The sequence below is a fragment of the Amblyraja radiata genome, chromosome 17 (genome assembly GCF_010909765.2).
Source record: "Amblyraja radiata isolate CabotCenter1 chromosome 17, sAmbRad1.1.pri, whole genome shotgun sequence".
In the NCBI taxonomy this organism is placed as follows: Eukaryota; Metazoa; Chordata; class Chondrichthyes; order Rajiformes; family Rajidae; genus Amblyraja; species Amblyraja radiata.
Window position 1 is genome coordinate 9,006,086 of NC_045972.1, and position 23,025 is coordinate 9,029,110.

At 43.4% G+C, this 23,025-nt stretch overlaps 1 protein-coding gene and 1 long non-coding RNA gene across 3 annotated transcripts; one reads left to right on the forward strand and one right to left on the reverse strand.

Moving 5' to 3' along the window:
* Positions 1-1,422: 1,422 nt before the first annotated feature.
* dhodh (dihydroorotate dehydrogenase (quinone)) lies at positions 1,423-22,432 on the reverse strand. 2 transcript variants are annotated; one of them, XM_033035711.1, is made up of 9 exons: positions 22,312-22,432; positions 19,260-19,472; positions 18,966-19,165; positions 14,315-14,397; positions 9,289-9,476; positions 8,645-8,758; positions 8,219-8,372; positions 6,723-6,882; positions 1,423-1,849 (listed from the first exon to the last, which is right to left on the reverse strand). In XM_033035711.1, the coding sequence occupies exons 1-9, from the start codon at positions 22,330-22,332 to the stop codon at positions 1,708-1,710; spliced, it is 1,275 nt and encodes a 424-aa protein (XP_032891602.1). In that variant the 5' UTR covers positions 22,333-22,432; the 3' UTR covers positions 1,423-1,707. The 2 variants fall into 2 exon arrangements, with proteins under 2 accessions (XP_032891602.1, XP_032891603.1); XM_033035712.1 differs by having other exon boundaries at positions 19,260-19,478; positions 22,318-22,372.
* On the forward strand, positions 2,183-11,554 carry LOC116982474. The gene is made up of 3 exons (XR_004414462.1): positions 2,183-2,192; positions 10,317-10,324; positions 11,464-11,554. It is a non-coding gene; the product is annotated as an uncharacterized LOC116982474 (long non-coding RNA).
* Positions 22,433-23,025: the final 593 nt, after the last annotated feature.

Consider the following 23,025-nt stretch of genomic DNA (forward strand, 5'->3'; position numbering starts at 1 on the left):
CTGTCCCACGGTGCAAGTTCATTTCAAGAGCTCTCCCGAGTTTAAAAAAAAATCAAACTCGTGGTAAGCACGGAGAATGAACGTAGCGGGTACGTCGGAGCTCGGGGACGTCTCTTAGCGCTAACGGCAGGTACTCGGGAAGACTCGATAACAGCAGGTAAGCACGGGAAGACTCGTGAAGATTTTTCAACATGATAAAAAATGTCCACGAGAGCCCCGAGTACCGACGAGTGGCCATTACCGTAAATCTCCGAGTTCGAATCAGGGCAAACTCGGGAAAACTCTTGGAATGAACTCATACCGTGGGACAGGGGTTTAACCTGCCATCTCTATGACACCAAAACCTAGTAACAAGGTAGCACGTTTGCGTAGCAGTAGAGCTATTGCCTTACAGCACTAGAGACCCGGGTTCGATCCTGACTATGGGTGCTTGCCTGTACGGAGTTTGTATGTTCTCTCCGTGACCTGCGTGGGTTCTCTGAGATCCTCGGTTTCCTCCCACACTCCAAAGATGTACAGGTTTGTAGGTTAATTGGCTTGGTGTAAAATGTAAAAATTGTCCCTAGTGTAGTGTGGATGTGCGGGGATCGCTGGTCGGTGCGGACTCGGTGGGCCGAAGGGCCTGTTTCCGTGCTGAATCGCTAAACTAAAATTACACAGAAATACAGACCACACCTTAACCTGTCATTACCCTCTGCCCATCCCATTTTGTGCACAAGGTTTGTGCAGGAACTTTGCAGAACAGTGGCAATAGTCGGAAGAAACCAACCAGCAACTAATCAGCGACAATTGGTGATTACTTTGAACAGCACAAGTGGGACTTGGGCAACTTTCTACAATTCATAATGAACAATGTTGATAGGAAAATCTTACCGGTTTTCAGGCTGCTTCCTGGAGCAGCCACATCTGACCCCATTTTCAGCTTCCAGTCTGAATGGGATATCCCCTTTCATGGAGTCACAGCACTCAGTAAAGGGCAGTGGAAAAGCAATTCCCAGCAGGACTAGCTGCAGAAATGCAGTCGCATGTGATAACTGAGTCGCTGCATTTTTCACGAGATTCATTTGAAATGTAACTGGAGCTGAATTGAACATCTGCAGATTTATAGAAATGACCAAAACTGAGCAACGTTTAACATTGGAGCACACTGTCGGGAAAGGAATCAAACTGAGGGTTGAGTCCAAAGTGATTAAGTCTTGAAAATGCACTGCACAGAGTTGCTGTTCACAACCCAACATTGAAGGCTTCAATTATAGGTAACACCCCCACCTTAGTCCGTTCTTTCCTGTGCCCCACCCTGGTGCCAGAGTCAGAATTGTAGAGCACGGATGCAAGTCCTTCAACACAGGTCCACACCGTCAGCCTCCCTCAGCTTCACCTCTGACGTTAGTCTGATACACTGACGTACGTAACTTCAGCAGGATATATCCACATTCATTTATTGATGCAATTATGGTACAAAAGAAAGCATGGATGTCTTTACCACCTCTGCTGGGTGACAGAAACATATTATATAGTCAATATGTTTTTGAAAAACAGATCAACTTGTACATTGATAAATCCGTGCACTGATCATCTTGTTCGCAGGGCTCATCAAAAGTGCATCTTGATGCTGATGAGATATCATTAGGTCTTCTCATTCTGATTGTCCAACAACTTGTCACCAGTTGTAGAGGCAACTAATCGCTGTGGATGCCCCCACGTCTCCTATTCTGTCGAGTGCTCCAACACAGTGGTTGCTTTGACTGGAGCACCTTGAATGTTATCCTTTGAGAGGGCTGGCATCTGTGTCACCCCAGGCCTGTGATCTGCACCCACTGCCTCAGCAACACTGGAAAATCCTTGTTCCCTTCAAAAATAAACACAATTCATCTCTGGTGAGAAAATAAGGATTAACTTGTAAACCAGCCAGGGGCTGCAAAATTATAACATGCTTGCATGGAAACAAATTGAGCCTTTGGACTTTGATCCATGAAGCCAAAAGGGATCTAATGGATTCCATTTATTCTTTATATTTCAGTTAATACTTGAAAAATAATAGCAGGGGAGGAAAGAACTGCAGATGTTGGTGTAAATCAAAGGTAGACACAAACTCAGCGGGTCAGGCAGCATCTCTGGAGAAAAGGAATGGGTGACTTTTCGGGTCAAGACCCTTCTTCAGTCTGATGTCAGGGGAGGGGGCAGATGGAGCTGTTCCTCCAATTTGTGCTAGGCCTCACTCTGACAATGGAGGAGGCCCAGGACAGAAAGGTCAGATTGGGAACGGGAGGGGGAGGGGGAGTTGAAATGCTGAGCCAGCGGGGGATCAGGTAGGTTAAGGCGGACTGAGCGGAGGTGTTCAGCGAAACGATCGGCGAGCCTGCGCTTGGTCTCGCCGAGGTAGAGAAGTTGACACCTGGAACAGCGGATGCAGTAGATGAGATTGGAGGAGATGCAGGTGAAATGATATCTAAGTAATCTGAGTTGTGGGACATTGCAGCTTAAGATTCCAGGGTGTAGTATTGTGATGGTAAACATAGAAAATAGGTGCAGGAGTAGGCCATTCGGCCCTTCGAGCCAGCACTGCCATTCAATATGATCATGGCTGGTCATCCAAAATCCTGTTCCTGCTTTTTTCCCCATATCCCTTGATTCCGTTAGCTGAAAGAGCTAAATCTAACTCTCTCTTGAAAACATCCAGTGAATTGGCCTCCACTGCCTTCTGTGGCAGATAATTCCACAGATTCACAACTCTCTGGGTGAAAATGTTTTTCCTCAGCTCAGTCCTAAATGGCCTACCCCTTATTATTAAACTGTGACCCCTGGTTCTGGACTCCCCCAATATCCTTCATCTAGCCTGTCCAATCCCTTAATACATTTATATGTTTCTATAAGAAATCCTCTCATCCTTCTAAATTCCAATATATATAAGCCCAGTCGATCCATTCTTTCTTCATATGTCAGTACTGCCATCCTGGGTATTAACCTGTGGAACCTACACTGCACTCCCTCGATAGCAAGATTGCCCTTCCTCAAATTGGACCAAAATTGCACACAATACTCCAGGTGCGGGCTCACCAGGGCCCTGTACAACTGCAGTAGGATCTCATTGCTCCAAAACTCAAATCCTCTAGCTATGAAGGCCAACATGCCATTCGCTTTCTTCACTGTCTGATGTACCTGTGAAGTAAGAAATGTATGAGGGAGAGTCATTGCTTAGAGTAACTCAATTCTCACTGTGGTAATTCAAATCTAAGTGTACCAATTGGTGCATGTGACAATAAATGAACTTGAGTCATGGGGTCTCACAGTGTCGAAACAGGCCCTTCGGACCAACTTTCCCACACCGACCAACATGTCCCATCTCTGGACAAGAAACTGTGTGTATCAACCCGATCTATTCCTCTCATGATTTTGTACACCTCTGCAAGATCACCCCTCTTCCTTCTGTACTCTGAGTCATCGCCTGCTCAACCTTTCCCTATAGCTCAGGCCTTAGAGTCCTGGCAGCATCCTCCTAAATCTTCTCTGCACCTTTTCCAGTTTAACAATATCTTTCCTATAACATGGTGCCCAGGACTGAACACAATACTCCAAATGCAGCCTCACCAACATCTTATATAACCGCAACATGATCTCCCAACTTCTATACTCAATACTCTGACCTCTACCCCTAAATCGCTCTGTTCTGCAACACTCCCCACTGCCCTACCATTCAGTGTATGTCCTGACCATGTTAATATTCTCAAAATGCAACACCTCACATTTCTCTGTATTAAATTCCATCAATCAACTATTGCGCAGTCCACTTGCCCAACCGATCAAGATCGTGCTGCAATTTTTGACAACCATCTTCACTATCTACAATACCACCCACTTTTGTGTCATCTGGCAAACTTGATAATAATGCCATGTATGTTCTCATCCAAATCATTGGTATAGATGACAAACAGCAATAGGCCCAGCACCGAACCCTGAGCCACACCACTAGTCACAGCCCTCCAGTCTGAAAACAACTTCCACCATCACCCTCTGCTTCCTTCCATGAATCCAATTTTCTATCCATTCAGCTATCTCGCCTTGGATCCCACGGGGTCTAACCTTCCAGAGCAGCCTATCATGTGGAACCTTGTTGATTGCCTAACTGAAATCCATGTCTACAAGGTCCATAGCTCAGCCTTCATCAACCTCTTTGATCAGATCTTCAACAATCTCAGACATGACCTTCATGTACAAAACCGTGCTAACTATCCTTGTCCATCTAAATGCATGAATATCCTATCGCTCAGGATAATCGCTAGCCACTTCCCGACTACATATGTTAGGCTCACTGGCCTCTAGTCCCCAGCCTTTCCCATGCAGCCCTTCTTGAATAGAGGCACACCATTTGCCACCCTCCAGTCTGCTGGCACCTTGCTTGTACTTAATGACAACTTGTAAATCTCAGCCAGGGCTCCTGCAATTTTCTGTCTGGCTTCCCACTGTGTCCTCGGATATATTTGATCAGATCCAGGAGATCTGTCTATCTTCCTAATGAGGAAGAATATAACTGCAGTACAGTTAGCGGATATCCTGGAGGGATCAGCCATTGAGTCCAAATGGGTGGAATTTCAGAATAAGATAGCAGTGATCACTGTGCCTGGGTTATATTGTAGGTCAGCGGTAATTGAGGAACAGATATCTAACCAAATCGCAGAATTGTGCAAGAGCAATAGGGTTGTAGGTGCAGGATTTTGACATTACCAATATTGAGTGGGAATGCTTACTGCAGGAGGCTAGATGGGAGGAATTTGTGTTTTGTTGTTCTTCAGATTGAAGAAGAGCACTAACCCGAAATGCCAACTATCCATCTTCTCCAGAGATGCTGCCTGACCCGCTGAGTTACTCCAGCACTACGAGTCTCTTTTTTTGTAAATCAGCATCTGCAGTTCGTTGCATCTACATAGCATCGGGCAGGTATAGGCAACTGAGATCAAGGACTGGGAGTCAGCTGAGAAATGGGGTCAAGGAAAGAGGGTTCATGTCGCGGACATGTTTTCACCAATCTTTCCACCACCATGCACAAGAAGCACAAGACAGACACCATTGTATGCTCTGGCTGAACAACTTCTAATCTTGCGTGTGGACTCGATAAGAAGAAGACTTGAGAAATATAGGGTTTGAAGGAGAGAACTTAAAAAAAAAGAGATTAGGAAGGCAAAAAATAGGCCACAAAATATCCATGGCAAATAAGATTAAGGAGAGCCCCAAAACATTCTCCAGGTGTATCTGGAGCACGAGGATAACAAGGAAAGAACGTGCCCTTCGGAACAGTAGGGGCAAACTATGTGAGGAGCTAGGTGATGTGGGTGAGGTCCTAAATGAATGCTTCTCATCTGTATTAACCAAGAGAATGGATGTTGGGATGTTAGCGAGTTCAGAACATCTGGAGGTCAGTACTAAAAAGCGTTGGATGTCACATGAAGCATATCCGTCCGATAGTGAAACATAACATTTTAAGAGGCACATGTAGAGTAGATATTTAAAAATATTTTTCTCATTGCAGGGCTATCAAAAAGTTGACATAGGCTTGAGGTAAGAGAAAGGAACATTAATGCAGTAATAATTTTTTTTTTTTTTAACAAATATGGAGAGCGGTTGATAGCTGTAATTCACCAGATGAGCTGGTGCACTCAGATACAATTACTGTGTTTAAGAAACATTTAGTCAGACATTTAAAATCAGCAAAACATAGAAGGACATTTAAGTAGGTTTACAAACAGCTACTTGTTGCTCTTTCTTTCATATTTCTGGGGTAATTCTCCTGGGGTAATCTCCAATCCAAGGACGTGAACATTGAATTCTCCTCCCTCTGTGTCCACTATCCTTCCCACTTTTCCCATCTGCCCATCCCTCCTTTATTTGCATCAGATTCCATAATCTGCAGCCCTATGTATCAACCAGCCTCTGTGGCTATCTCCACCCCACTCCAATTGCCAATCAATCCTTCCTCACATGGACCCACTTATCACTGCCTCTCCCCCTCACACCTGTATCCTGGTTATCTCCTCTTTACCCTTTGAGTCCAAATGAAAAACCCCGACCCAAAATGTCGACTGTCCATTTCCCTCCATACATACTGCTGGCCCGCAGAGTTCCTCCAGCAGTTTGGGTTTTGCTCCAGATTTTAGCATTTGCAGTCTTCTGTGTCTCCCTTTTAAATATTAAATATGGGGCATACATTTAGTGTATGTAGCGTTACATTTGCTCAAAAAAATTACATTTTGTTAACAGGGTTTTTCTTTTACATACATTTCATGGTTGATGAGTGAGAGGCTTTTATTCAAGTCCCTGCTCCTCAAATGTGTAGTGGAGTCATAGTGCAACAGCGTTGGCCCTTCGGCCCAACTTGCCCACACTGGCCAACATGTCCCAGCTAGTCCCACCTGCCCGGGTTTGGTCCAGTAATGGGACAATTCTAAATGTTGGCCTTTCCCCATTTACAATGGTTGAAGCAAGCTTCAGTAGGTAGCCTCAGCATGTAGACACACACACACCCTGAAATGTGCTGACCCACAACAAGCGGTTGCAGAACATTCCTTGCACTGGAAGACCTGCAAGTTCTGGGCAAACCAAAATGGGCCATGACTGAGTTGATGATCCTCCAGCAAACACATTTAAAAAAAAATCCAGCTTGTCAAATGATCAGTAACATTTCATTACATTAAAAGATGCGTGGCATTGGGCCAGCGGAGAAAACTTACTTTAACAGTTGTTCTAATTCACATTTGATTTTGTGTACCAAAGGAGGCCCTTGGTATGTAATGGCCGTGTACAATTGGATCAACGTGGCTCCTGCCCGGATCTTCTCAAGGACATCAGCTCCACTACTAATTCCACCCACTCCAATAATGGGAACTCTCCCTAGAAAACAAAACATACCAGCAATAAGGTCCATCACGTCTGATATGGACATGACAGGATGCTAACTTTACATCATACATTGTAATGACTGTACATTGAGAATTATCCATCGCTGCAACAAGCAGAGGTTATATATAATGAATATAAATTCAAGGGGACGGGGACAAATATACTTTTCCCAAATACTCAACCAACCATCAAAGACATTATTTTGTCTTATATAAGTTAAAGAACAATCAGATATCCACCATTGAGTAGCTAGACCAGTAAGCATACAATCATCTTTGCATCATTTTAGCTGATGTTGTTTGGGAGAATGGGGACCATGTGTTAGAATTGGGACCATGTCCCAGAATTGGTAATGGAATGTATCACTCTTCATCATTATACCACAGGTTGCTGGAAGCTCACGTGTGTGGATGGTGGATCAGTTGTTTAAGAAAGAACTGCAGATGCTGGAAAAATCGAAGGTAGGCAAAAGTGCTGGAGAAACTCAGCGGGTGAGGCAGCATCTATGGAGCAAAGGAATAGGTGACGTTTCGAGTCGAGACCCTTCTTCAGATGGTGGATCAGGATGGGTTCAGATGCCCTCACAACCAAATCTGCTGTGATGATGTTGTCAGGGAACACACCTGAGCAATGGATCGTTAAATACTTTAAAATAATTAGTATCTGTAAAACCTCATGAAATCATCTGCAGTGGGGAGCGAGAGGAGGAAGAGAACTGGACAAACCAAAACAAAATGGCATCGAGTGTTCAATGACTATCTCCCAATCCCCACATCCTCAGCGTCTGGTTAGAGATTACTGGATTATATTCAATTGGTGAGAATATTGAGCAAGGCTTTCCATGTCATTTCAATCGCTTTTGAGGATAGTTGTTAATTTCCCTAATTAAGCAAATGTCTCACTCTACACCACAAAACGAAAGGACGATTTAAAATGAACATTATACACAACCTGAAAAAATTGCATAGCACGCACCATCATGCCCAAGGAGAGGCAGGTGGTTACATCTTAAGATCCACTCATTTCAGAGAACTTTTCAATCTACAGTGAACATCATTCCACCCTTAGCCGATGAAACCATTATGCAGATTGCTGAGTTAACGATGACTTATTTAGTGTAAGAAGGAACTGCAGACGCTGGTTAAAACTGAAGATAGACATGAAAAGCTGGAGTAATTCAGCGGGACAGGCAGCATCTCTGGTGATGTTTCGGGTCGAGACCCCTCTTCAGACCCAGTGCATTCCAACATAATGAACTGGTTCTCAACTTTAAATTCATTACCAAGACGGAACTCTTGGTCATTGTATGAATTCGGCCGAGAAATACCTTTGGTTAGAGAGTACATCTCGTTCACAGTTTTCGTTGACAATTCTCGGAGTGGCATTCCACTTAAACCACCACCCTGAGTCTGCAATGGATCCTGAAGAGTCGTTGGTCTGCTGTCTGTTGTATTCGTCACGATTAGACCATCAACCCCAAGCTAGAGAGTGGAACAGAAGACACCGATGGGAAAGTTACACACTGTAGCACAAGCACAGTAGACCCAATCCATCCCATGCTTTACCACATTTACAGATGCAAAGAAGAAACTAAATATTTAGATTCAAACCCTCTGATTTGTGAAATGACATATTTACACCAGCCACATCAGGCCACAAGCTTAGAGCGGAGTCCCTTCCACAGCTGCTGGCCCAAATGTTTGTGTTGTGTACTTTGTTCATATTAAATCGTCCCCTATCATGTTATCCTCACCTCAGTTACCACACTGGCTATATCTTTTTTATCTTCAGCTGTGAGGTCTGGAGCAATTTTCAGAAGTATAGCAGGTTTCCGATTGACTTTCAGATAATCCCTTTCTTTCATTACCTAAAAATAAAAATGGTACAGAAATCACAACCAATTCTGTGTTATTACAATGGTGGAGACCGAGTATATTAAGAGCAACAAAAGACTACCACTGTTGAGATCAGGGACCCGACATGACAGTAAATACAATCCACTGTACACAAAAAATGCTGGAGAAACTCAGCGGGTGCAGCAGCATCTATGGAGCGAAGGAAATAGGCAACGTTTCGGGCTGAAACCCTTCTTCAGACACTTCAAACCCTTCTTCGAGGTCTGAAGAAGGGCTTTGGCCCGAAACGTTGCCTATTTCCTTTGCTCCATAGATGCTGCTGCACCCGCTGAGTTTCTCCAGCTTTTTTGTGTATCTTCGATTTTCCAGCATCTGCAGTTCCTTCTTAAATACAATCCACTGTTGGGTTGAGATGAATAATTATACATTCTGACTAATACAGGCAAGTGCCCTATACTGTGCCTCAGTTAATGACAGGATATGGGTGCTTTGGATTTAGTTGCATGATCAAACAAACAAAAGATGAGAAAGCTTTGCCGACCTTTGTTAGCAGGCTGTGGAGCTTTTCCTTGCCCTGAAGAGTTCTTAATCCTGGAGTATTGGGACTGGACACATTCACAACCAGATAGTCAGCTAATGAGCCAAACCCACGGACTCCTTCAACGTAGTCAGCTTCAGCATCGCTAGAGAGCTTGTTCTTCCCAAGATTTATGCCCAGAAGATTTCCCCCTTCAAAACAAAAATCATCGAGTCAATTTCTGTTTCTGTATTGAGGTATATCTTTATAATAATCATTGAGAAGAGTTTTAATTTTGAAAGTTTCGACAGAAATCTGAAACATCATGTGTACACTTTTGACAATCATACATTATTGATGAAGATTTGGAATTCAACAGATTACCAAGTTATTGAAATTCATACATTAATACAGAAGAGAGTTTGCTTTGTGACCTCAGACTGCAACATGGCTCCAGGATGGTGTCTTGCCTCCCCGGAGCCAGGGTTCAGGATATTTCTGAGCGGCCCCAGCGTTCTCAAGGGGGAGGGGGAGCAGTCGGAAGTCGTTGTGCACATTGGCACAAATGGCAGAGGTAGGAAAGGGGTGCAGTCCTGCAGAGCGCAAACAGAGAGCTAGGCAAAAGATTAAAAAGCAGGACCACAAGGGTAGGAACCTCCAGAATGCTCTCAGAACCATGTGCTAGCGACGGTAAGAACAGGAAGATAGGACTGGTGAATTTGTGGCTGTGGAGTTGGTGCAGCAATCCAGATTTTTGTACCATTGGAATCTCTTCTGGGGCAGAGATGGCCTGTACAAGAGGGATGGGGTGCACCTCAATATTCTGGCAGGAGGTTTGCTCGTGCTATTATGGGTGGGTTCGCAGTAGATTGGCAGTAAGACAGGGTCCAATGCAGGAGTGAGGCAGTTAAAGAGGCAGCAAGTCATGACAGAAGGCGATAGAAGTGTGTTTTGAGTGGACAGGATAGGATGGAGCACGGCATGGAGAAAAACACAATGACTAGTGAACTTGGGACAGTTAATAGAGATGTCTTGAGGACAGTCCATATTAGTCAGGGAGGTACTGGACATCCTGGGCGTATGAATCTCCCGGGCCTGGTCAGATATATCTGGGGAAGTGTGAGAAGGTAGAGAAGAGCCTGCAGGATGCATAGCCAAGACAAATGAATCATTGTATGAGGTGCCAGATGACTGCAGACTGTTGTGCCTCCATTTAAGAAAGGCTGCAAGGAAAAGCCTGAGAACTATAGACCAGTGAGCCCAACATCTTTGATAGGTAAGTTACTGGAGAGTATTCTGATGGATAAGATATACATCCCTTTTTGATAGACAGGAGCTGGAAAGGGATAGTTAGCATGGTTGCGTGTGTGGGAGATCATCTTACGAATTTGATGGAGTCTTTTGAAGAAGTTACCGAAAAGGTTAATCACGGCAAGGTTGTACATGTTGTCTACATGAATTATGAGCCAGGTTTTTAATGAGGATTTGCATGGTAGGCTGCTCTGGAAGGTTAGATTGCATGGCATCCTGGGAACTAGCTGCCTGGATACAGAATTGGCTTCATGGAAGGAAGCAGAGGGTGGTGGTGAACGGTGTTTTTTGGAAAGTGGCCTATGCCTCAGATATGGATGCTGGGCCCTTTGCTGTTTGTGGTTTATATCAACAATTTGTATGAGAATGTACAAAGCAAGAATAGTAAGTTTGCAGATGACTAAAGTAGATGACATCGTAGATAGCATATATGATTATCAAAAATTACAGCAGGTTCTTGATCAGCTAGTTAAGTGGGCTGAGGAGTGGCTAAATGGAGTTTAATCAAATAAGTGCAAGTGTGATGGATGTTTATGTAAATTGTGTTAGGTTTTTTTTCTTGTTTTTTTCTTGTTTGTATGACTGCAGAAACGTAAATTTGTTTGAACTTAGACAATAAACCTTATTCTATTCTATTATTCTATTAGATAGGCCTTCATCAGTCAGTTATTGTATCAAAGTGGAATCACATTGGCCTTCATCAGTCAGGTATTGAGTATCAAAGTTGGAACGTTATGTTACAGTTGTAGAAGAAATTGGTGAGGCTACCTTTGAAGTACTGTGTTTAGTTTTGGTCACCCTGCTCGAGGAACGATGCCATTAAGCTGAAAAGAGTAGAGAGGATTTATGATGATGTTGCCAGGACTCGAGTGGCTGAGTTATTGGTAGAGGTTGGGTAGGTTAGGACTTTATAACTTGGAGCAAAGGATGCTGAGGGGTAATCTTGCAGGAGAATAGATAGGGTTGTACGCACAGAGTTTTTTTTAACTCAGGGTAGGGAAATCAAAAACCAGAGCACATAGGTAACAGCTGAGAGAGGCAAGATTTAATAGGAACCCGAGGGGCAACTTTTTCACTCAGGAGATGGTGGGGATATGGAATGAGCTGCCAAGGAGGTAGTTGAGGCAGGTAATATAACAGCATTTAAAAGACACTTGGACATGTAAATGGGTAGGAAAGGTTTAGAGGGATATGGGTCAAATGAGTGCAAATGGGGCTGACTTAGATGGGGCTTCTTGGCCAGAATGGATGAGTTGGGTCAAAAGGCTTGTATAACTCCATGAGTGGCACCAAACAAATATCTGAGTATTGGCTGCTGACTATGCTCACTTTCTGCACATGAAGTATTTGCAACTGAAGATAGTAATTAATTTTTGCTCTCCAACAAGTCTTCAAATTAGTCAGTTAGTTTCCTGGTCTGAGAACACTAATGCAATCATCAAGAAAGCTCATCAGCGCCTAGTTCCTGAGAAGATTACGGAGTGTCGGTTTGTCAAGGAGGACTCTCTCTAACTTCTACTGGTGCACAGCAGAGAGCATGCTGACCGGTACGGCAACTTGAGCACCCTGGAGAGGAAAAGACTACAAAAAGTAGTAAACACTGCCCAGTCCATCATCGGCTCTGACCCTCCTTCCATCGAGGGGATTTATCGCAGTCGCTGCCTCAAAAAGGCTGGCAGTATCATCAAGGACCCACACCATCCTGGCCACACACTCATCTCCCTGCTACCAAGGTACAGGAGCCTGAAGACTGCAACAACCAGGTTCAGGAATAGCTACTTCCCCACAGCCATCAGGCTATTAAACCTGGCTTGGACAAAACTCTGATTATTAATAATGAATGATCTGTTCTTTGCACTTTATCATTTTATTTATTCATGTGTGTATATATTTATATTATAGTACATGGACACACTGATCTGTTTTGTAGTAAATGCCTACTATGTTCTGTGTGCTGAAGCAAAGCAAGAATTTCATTGTCAGGGACACATGACAATAAACTCACTTGAACTTGAACTATAGTAAAAGTACCAATAGCCGGTGTTGCAACTCCACATGATGTCATGAATCAATTTGTTCATCCCTATGAAGCTCGTTATCTCTGCACGCCTACTGTTTGGCAAGGTATACAAGGGGCAGAATGCACAACCCCATTAGTTTGAACCCCCAAGAACTAATTTTGCAGAAGCGCTAAATCCATTTTAATAATAAAGAACGAACCATCTTTTCCACTCTCAACATCCTTAGAAGATTTTTACAAAACCACAACAAGTTGAAATTAAACCTTCATTAATTTAAGATCATTTTGCTTTGTAGCAAAATAAATTAATTGTATCATGACAAAATTATTTTGTGATCTCATCTGAGCAGCAGTGATTAAAGGATGCCAAGGTAAACTTATCCTTGGTCTGTCCTGCAGGGCCTTTCCATTTAGTACCTAGATGGACAGCTAGTTAATTAGTTGCCTCACTCAACAAGATGAAAAGTGGAATTTTTGTTGGTCTAATGGACAAAATGGCAACACTGGGGATTAGCTATCAGAATTTCAGCTCAATTATCTTTTAATTCTCTGACGTACACACATAAAACAATGAATCCATACTTTCCGCAGATGGGTATGGACCAACTCAAGATTTCAGGCATTCTTAAGGGCCTGTCCCACTTAGGCGACCTTTTAGGCAGGTGCAGGAGTTTCTACACTCGCCTCATGGTCGCCACATGTTCGCTGATGGTCTCTGGTGAGTCTCCTTCGTGGTCACGAGGAGTTCCCGCATTCTGGGAACTAGTCGCGGCCTCAGTCTGGTTGCCACAAATTTTTCAACATGTTGAAAATTTTTCTGCGATCAACAATTGGTCGCCATGGAGCAAATCGATAATTCTGTAGTCGTGGGTGCAGTTGTAGTGGGGTCGCCATGTAGTTATGGGTAGTCGAGGTAGTCGTAGGTAGTTTTAGTTAATCACCTTTGCTGACCGGGCATTGTCATTGGCTCATTGGGGGAAAAAAACATAAGCACGAGTTTTCAGTACCAGGGATAACCGACCGGTAATGTTAAATGCCCGTAACAGCTGTGTATCTCTGGCTTATTAAAAGTTGTCAGCTTCTTAAAAGTGTCTCCACTCCTTCTCCCCCCCTCCCCCTCTTTTAAAGGACTTACCGTACACTGTGCTAGTCTTAACCTTCCTGTTCATCGCGGTGTGTGTCCGTATCACCTTGGCTTTGCACCGTGTGAATTTCAGACATCGCTCCCCCGCTTGCCCTGACCTCCACTTCAACCCCCGCCTTTCCGATGTGTGTGTGTGTGTGTGTGTGTGTGTGTTCCACTCTGACAGTCGCCGTACCAGTTCCCGGATTTTCAAGCGAGTGCCGCGAACTTGACAGTCGCCGACAGTCCGCTGAAATTTCACCCAAGTGGGACAGGCCCATTAGCTCCCTGCTTAAAGCCTGCAGCCTTTTGTTATTGTTTCATCTCTCCGTTTGCTGCCACCCTGTGGCTAGAAAATGAATTGTACTCCATGTGGTGTATTTTTCCATTCAATTCAATTTGATGGTAGATCAAATTTACCAATCCACGGTGAACTGACAAATTCTGCACAGGCCCACGTGAAAAATAAAGCTAAAAACGGGGTTCAGAATCAGGCCAGGGTTGATCTTAAAATTAAACAAAACAAAAAGCAAAAGCAAGGTATATTTGATAAATAACACAAATTAGCTCCTGTGATCTAACTTTTAGTGTCTTACCTTTAGTAAGCTGCTCTTGTATTTCTGACCGAGCTTGGAGCCTCCTTTGTACGACAGTAAGTCCATGGCTGTTAAAGCCATATCTGGATAAGAAGATAATTACAGACATTTTCTAAAATAAGTCAACAAAGAAAACTGCAAGGCTCTGAAATTCCCACGGAATGTTTCCTGATTCACGGCATCCAAAGTGTCTGGACCCTTATATGACTCGTGAAACACATGTTAAAGAGAAGGTATACACAAAATGCTGGAGTAGCTCAGTGGGTCAGGCAGCATCTCTGGAGAGAAGGAATGGGCGATGTTTCGGGTCGAGACCCTTCAATGTTCATACCGCTGGGGTGTAAACTACCCAAGCGAAATATGAGGTGCTGTTGCTCCAATTTGTGCTGGGCCTCACTCTGACAATGGAGGATGCCCAGGACAGAAAGGTCAGATTGGGAATGGGAGGGGAAGTTGAAGTGCTGAGCCACAGGGAGATCAGGTAGGTTAAGACGAACTGAGCGGAGGTGTCTAGTGAAACGATCGCCGAGCCTGCGCTTGATCTCCCGGTGGCTCAGCACTTCAACTCCCTACTCCTCTCTCCATCCCCTTCCCTGGTCTCCCACTAGTTTTACTGTCTCCACCTACATTCTATCTTTGTCCCGCCCACTCCCCTGACATCAGTCTGAAGAAGGGTCTCGACCTGAAACGTCATCCATTCCTTCGCTCCAGAGATGCTGCCTCACCCGCTGAGTTGCTCCAGCATTTTGTGTCTACCTTCGATTTAAACCAGCATCTGCAGTTCTTTCTTACACATATTAAAGAGATTTACACTCACACACAAGGATACCTCTCACTGACACAGAGGCAGTGGGAATGCACACCAGGACTGGGTATTGCTGGCCAGCTGCAAACTACACTGTACATGATGAAATCTCCACAACAGTCATTGGGGAATGTACCCAGGAGTAGATCGAACATCGAGCAGGATAGCACAGGAATACAATGGCCCACAACGTCTGTGGCACTCATGATGCCAACTTAAACCAATGTCCTCTGCCAGCACTGGGAGAGATTCCCAATCCCATGCACAAACAACTCATCTTGAGCTTCAGTATTGCAAAGAAGGACCGTATCTCAGCTGGACTTGCAGGCAAGTAGGTGGAGTGTAGTGTAGTGCTTCTTTCACTGTTTACACTGGGCATGCGTGTGTTCCCAATGCATGGACTTGAGCACGATCCCAAATGCTTTCTCTTCATGTTCACCGGCCATGGATTCCCAAGAGACAGCGAGGATGCTGCAATTTTACATGGTGGGTTTGAGCACATCCTTCAATAGCTTCCTCTGCCAACCAGTCAATCTTTGTGCATGGCAGAGTTCAGAATAGACTGTTTCGGGAGATTGTTATTGGATACGAGTAAGATGACCAGTCCAATAAATGTTATGAATGGTTGTGATGTTAGCAGAGGCCGCTACCATTGATGTGTATATCCTGCCAGAGGATTTTGCAGAGACAGCACTAGAAGGTATCTCTCCAGTGTTGAGATGCCCACTGTAGTGCTTCAAGTCTCGGATCATTGAAGGTAACTAAGCATCATTACTGCCCAGAGATATGAGGCCTTGATCTTCAGATATACTTTCCCCAGATGACCAAAAGTCGTGCAGGTGTGTTGAAGTGGGTTGGGAATTTCATCATCAATGTCTGCCTTCTGGATATGAGAAGTGTTGAACGTTTTCCAGGGGAGTGGGCTTTTCTAGTAGAGGGCAATGCTGTATAGTGTAGTGGGAGCAGGTTAGAAGGAAATATTTATTTTGTCCAGTCCCTCACATGCTTCAGTCAACAAGTTGATGATGACCCGAGACTCGGCATCATTGGCACACTGCAGCTTAACCAGATGCCACGTGACCAGAGTTGTTGTGGGATGACTATGGAGGGATAGCAATCACTGCCATTAGCAACCTTTTTACATGCAATCAATGTGTGGTGGATGATGTCCATGTATTCATTAGAGCTTTCACTCTGTGGCAGTGGTCTCAGGCAATTAATTCACTTCAAACTAACGGAATCAAGATGTGGGAAAAAGCAGGAACGGGATACTGATTTTGGATGATCAGCCATGACAGATAGTTATATTAGTGAGGCCTGGCACACCACATCATGGCTGGACCACTGTATTAGTACAGCTGATGCACATTCCTCATTGGGGTGTATGAGCATTCTGTACGGAGCAGCAATGACTGATCATATACCTGTTGCTATGACAATAAATGTTGAACACATACCTGTGGTATCCAGAGATAGAAATAGCTTTAATACAGAAAAACTGGACTGGTCAACGCTTACAAAGGAAGACATCCTAGCCTATTATGCCCATACAGATAAATCCTTAAGCAATATTCATCTACCTAAAGATGCAATAATATGTAGTAATGCTAATTGTAAAGATATGAAGCATAGGAGAGATATCTGCTCCATGTATAATTATATAGTAAGCGCTTTATATGTAGGCAGTAAGCCCTACTGCAAGCATAAAAATAAGACACATAACATCAGGCCTGGCTGGAATAAGTATGGAGCTGAGTATCACGCTGAAGCCCGTGAAGCCACCAAATCATGGGCTCTGGCAGGTAGACCCAGACAGGGGCCTGTGTTTGAGCACAAGAAGCTCACTAATGCAAGGTATAAGTATGCTGTTCGCTTCATCTGTAAAAATGAGCAAGCTATGAGGGCTGATTCCATGGCTAAGAAGCTGCTAAGTAACAATGCTACAGATTTTTGGAAGAAACTGAGAGCTCTTAACAGTTGCAAAACATCTCTACCATGCACTGTAGATGGAAGCTCCGGAACAGCTAATATCGCGGAGTTATGGCGACAACATTATAGTACTTTATTCAACTGTGTCCAAGGTGACTTGTATAGGGTGGACAATATTGAGAGTAATGACTCGATGGCGATTATGTCACATGAGGTGTATCATGCCATGAACAAGCTGTCCAACAACAAAGCAAGTGGCTTGGATCATATCTCTGCTGAACATCTTAAGTATGCGAGTATGAGGATAGCTCCTCTCCTTGCTATCTGTTTTACTGGCTTTATGATTCATGGCTTGTTACCAGACTCAATGTTGTCTGTCCTGTTAGTGCCGGTCATTAAGGACAAAGCTGGTAAAGTAGGCAGCCAGCTTCAAAAGTCTTAGAAAGAGTTCTGCTGGATAGAATAAATGAGTTTGTTAACTCCACAGATAACCAGTTTGGCTTTAAAGCTAAACATGGCACTGACTTATGCATATATGCCCTAAAGGAGATTGTAAACAAATATAGAGGCAAAAACTCTTCAATCCTTATGTGCTTTATTGATGCTTCCAAAGCCTTTGACCGTGTTAATCACAGAAAGCTGTTTGGTAAAATGAGTCAAAGAGGGGTGCCTGAATACATTGTGAGAATTCTGGCCTACTGGTATGCCCACCAGACTATGCAAATAAAATGGGGCAATAGGGTCTCAGCCCCATTTGGGGTTAGCAATGGTGTTAGACAAGGGGGAATTTTGTCCCCAGTCCTTTTTAACCTATATATTGATGATCTGTCTAAACAATTGAAAGCCTGTAACACTGGGTGCGTGATTGGTAATATTTTAGTGAACCATATTATGTATGCAGATGATCTTGTGGTCTTTAGTCCATCTAGCGCTGGTCTCCAGCAGCTCCTTACTATATGTTCCGTGTATGGTGTGGAACATGACATTAAATATAATGCTAGTAAGAGTGCTGTTATGATCTGTAGAACCAAAGAGGATAAATGTCTAAAATTTCCTGATTTTAAATTGTCTGACAATAATCTTAGTGTCTGTAATAAAGTAAAATATCTAGGGCATATTATTACAGAACAAATGACAGACGATGAGGATATTTATAGGCAACGACGCATGCTGTATGTACAGGCGAATATTCTCTTGCGTAAATTTGGTGCGTGTGCAGATGTGGTGAAGATGTCGCTATTTAGAGCATACTGCACACCACTCTACACTGCGCACCTGTGGTCGAACTATGGAAAGACAAGTTTGCAGAGACTAAAGGTGGCATATAACGATGCCATGAGAACATAGCTAAGGAAACCTAGATGATGTAGTGCCAGTAATATGTTTGTAGCTGCAAGAGTCAGTACTTTAGAAGCTATCCTAAGAAATCACATGTATAAATTCATTTGCAGGATAAATGACTCTAAAAATGTAATCATTGTGGCCTTGTCAAACATGAGGGTTAGCACTACACGCTACGAGTCCCAGCTGTGGAGACACTGGTATCGTTGTCTCGTTGTAGGACATTGATCATTCTTTTAATCTGGATTTTTAACTTATGTATTGTGTTTTAAAATATATATAATTTATGCTTTTATAAGTGATATACTAAGATTTTATATGTATTTTATGATATTTTTTAATATGCAATGCATTTTTTTAATGTAATGTTGCCCCTTGTCTGGACCTCGAGTCCGAAATAAAGTTTATTATTTATTATTATTATATTGAATGGCGGTGTTGGTTCGATGGGCCAAATGGCCTACTCATGCACCTATTTTCTATGTAATCACATCCAACCTGCAGTCATTCATACCTACCTCGCACAAATACACATCTTTTACAAACTATAGCACAAGTATTGTACTCCAGCACTACCTGTTGATGATTGCTTGATCGGGATCCAGTCTGAACACCCTGGGTCTGGGATTACCATCCTGGGGGTGTGGCGTGACAGTTCCCACCTCCACAAATCCGAACCCCATCTTGTAAAGACCATCCACTGCCTCCCCATGTTTGTCAAACCCCGCAGCAAGTCCAACCGGGTTCTTGAATGTTCGGCCAAATACATTCACCTCCTGAAACAAACTAACAGTCAGTGATCAAGAGATCCAAGAGACACGCTTCACATTTTGCACAGATCGCTGTTTCGTGGTTGCCTGGGGCGCTTACCAGGGCTGAAGAATCCTTGCATTTTGAACGAGGGATTAATCCCCAGGAAATAAAACGGACAGCCAAAGTATGCGCCATTTCTGGATCCAGAAATCTCTGCAGTGTCGGCATCAGGTGATTAGCATAAAACTTTTCATCCCCAACTGCAGTGCAATAAGCAACAAATAGACAAGTACCGCTGCCCAGCACCCGAGCAGCCTCTCGCATGCGTCTCTGCAGGATAAACAAAATGTAGAAATTAATACGAAAACTGGAGAGCACAACCCTCCTGCTAGTAACAAAGAATATGTTCCCAGTTTCAGTACACACCCTACATTTATACTGCACATGGGTGAATATTGCAGAGAACTTCACTAAGTGAAGACACTAAAATTAAGCAGAAAAATAATTTAGCATGGTTCAGCTTGGCGTAAATACAATCTTTATATTTTACCAGTCTTCCATCACAAACTTAGATAAAATGCTGACAGGATCATAGAAACATAGAAAATAGGTCCAGGAGTAGGCCATTCAGCCCTTCGAGCCTGCACCGCCATTCAATATGATCATGGCTGATCATCCAACTCAGTATCCTGTACCTGCCTTCTCTCCATACCCCCTGATCCCTTTAGCCACAAGGGCCACATCTAACTCCCTCTTAAATATAGCCAATGAACTGGCCTCAACTACCTTCTGTGGCAGAGAGTTCCACAGATTCACCACTCTCTGTGTGAAAAAATGTTTTTCTCATCTCGGTCCTAAAGGATTTTCCCTTTATCCTTAAACTGTGACCCCTTGTCCTGGACTTCCCCAACACCAGGAACAAAATCCTATGTCGTAAAGGCCTGGAATTGTAAAGGAACATCATATAGCACAACCAAAACCCTTGCCTAGAAGAGAAAAATATTATTGTCAGCTAAGGCCTGTCCCACTTAGGCGACTCTTTAGGTGACTGCCAGGGACTAGTTTTAATGGAATTCACCTACGACAACTGGCGATAACCTACGACAACACCTGCATCAACATACGACAGCAAAAATTGTCGCCACTGTCGCCGAAGAATTTCCAACATGTCGCCTGTGGTCATCTACATCTAAATGCTAATTTAACACATACGTTTGCAAATTGTATAAAAATTAAACATTTCTGGACTGATATTTTTGAAATAATTTCAGAAGTTATTAATACAAAACTGGATCCAAACTCAAAATTAATAATACTTGGAATATCAGAGCAAAGTTTAACACTCACAACAAGCCAAAGAAATTTCCTCGACTACAGTATAATAACCGGAAAAAATTAATATTAAAATTTTGGAAAGGCCCTACGACCCCCACAATTAAAATGTGGATTGTGGAAATGTCGGAGACCATATATCTAGAAAGAATTAGACTTGTCAATGGACAAACAAGAACTTTTTGATAAAATATGGGCTCCATTCATTAATTATCTGACGGGATAGATTGGCCCGGCACGAAAACCCAACTGAAACTTGAACTCAGGATTAGATGAAAAGTCATACTTTATAATCTACGAACCTATCTCCAATGACGTATTATAAGTAATCCATTCCACCTTTTTTGTTTTTTTTGATATTTGTAACTTTTCTCTCTCTTTCTCTCTTTTTCTATATAAAAAAAACCCACTAGAAGTAGAAGTAATCGACAATTGAAAATTTTAATAATGTATGACTGATGTATATGAAAAGTTTTTTTACTATAATATGCAACTATACTTTATAATATGTCTACTTCTAATAAAAAATATTATTTAAAAAAAAAAAAAAAAAAAAAGATTACCTTAATCCAAATTTTACGTTGCGAAAAGGTGATTTAGGTCCCACACGAACCGGCAGTGTTTTTCTTGCCGATATGGGGTTTAAATTCACCGCAAACCGCAAAGTTACAATCGATCGCGCTCCACAAAATCTCACTCGCAAGATGATTTAAATGGCCATTAATTTACGGGAATTAAACACTAAATTCCTTCCATTTGGCCTATAAATTCGTGACAATGAGATTTAAAAATCATGTTATATTGTGAATTCTTGTGTGAATATTATTTGGACACTTAGGCTATTTAAAAATGTTAATCTTTTCTTAAGAAATGGATAGATGTTTAGATCTAGTAATTGAATTTTGTAGTTAGCTACAATTAGGTAACTAACTAATTATATGCTTTAATTTCAGGTCATCCAAGTAAGATTGTTTCATAGGTACACAAAAAAGCTGGAGAAACTCAGCAGGTGCAGCAGCATCTATGGAGCGAAGTAAAAAGGTAAGGGTTTCGGCCCGAAACGTTGCCTTTTTCATTCGTTCCATAGATGCTGCTGCACCCGCTGAGTTTCTCCAGCTTTTTTGTGTACCTTCGATTTTCCAGCATTAGAGAAAATTATGGGCTTTTGACTGTCCTCAATCACAGCTTTTGTTTTAAGTCAATGGAAAATCAATAGGGAACAAGATGCTAATTTCCGAGTATGAAAATGGCCATAACATTTTTAATACTGAAGATATGAAAGTGAATTAGGTGTCAAATTAAACTTCTTTTTATGCTTTATCTGATGGGATAAATTGCAGACTTGATCTCAAAATTATGTAACATTGCTACAAACTTTATTTTGCAACACCTGCTGTTCCCCGAGTACTTTATTTACGGTCTTGGAGGTGGAGAAGCCCGAATCACATGCGTGATTGTATAACACAGCAAGATTCACCACCGTTTGGAAAACGGACTAGATTATCCCGTGTAATGCAGTGTAACAATTCGCAAAGACACCCGTGTTAACTCCATAATTCTTTAACACAATCGGCTCATGCAACTTGTTTTAAAGCTCCTGTGAATAATGTTACTCCTCCGTTGGTGGAGCGCTGAGCCGAGCGACGGGATACAGGTTGCATGTGATGCACCTTGTGTTGCAATCCTCACAAAGGACACATCTTGTGAGTCGGCACCATCAGCGTGTTTGTCGGCAACCGGCCGGCCACTGACATGCCAGGAGTCCGGGATTCAGAGCCGGCACTCGGCACGACCCTGAGCCGCGGACCGCGCTATCGCCGGGCTCCCATCCTCCTACCTTCCACATGTTTCCAGCCATCCCACCACCCGAGGCGCCTTCGTTCCTGCGGCCCCGGAACGGGCGGGCTCGGACTATCACACGCCCAGGACGTGGCGCGGAAGCCGAGTGAGTTACCCTGCCCTCACTCCCCAGTGCTAACCTGTGCCCATCACAACTGCAGATTGCTGGTTTACATTGATTACAAACACAAAATGCTGGAGTCACTCTGGCAGCATCTCTGGAGAGAAGGAATGGCTGACCTCCTTCAGACTGAGAGTCAGGGGGGAGGGAGACACAGAGATATGGACATCATAGGGGACGAAGAATAGATCATTGTCAGCTGGGGGAAGGTGACAAGGAAGCATACAGATCATTTAATCAGGGGGGACAGGCAGACTGGTCGGAGAACTGGGACGAGGGAGGGAGAGAGAGAGGGGGAAAGCAAAGGTTACTTGAAGTTAGAGAAGTCGATATTCATACCGCTCGATGGACACAACAAGCTGGAGTAACTCAGCGGGACATGCAGCATCTCTGGAGAGAAGGAATGGGTGACGTTTCGGGTCAACCGCTGGGTTGTGTTCGGACACACCGGTTGGAATTGGTGTCTGGCGAAGGTGCTGCCTTTGTAGCGCCGGATCTCACCTCAAATCTGGCTTTCCTGGAGCTTTTGTAGGTTGGAGGAGCAGAATTAGGCCACTCGGCCCATCAAGTCTACCACACCATTCATTCAAG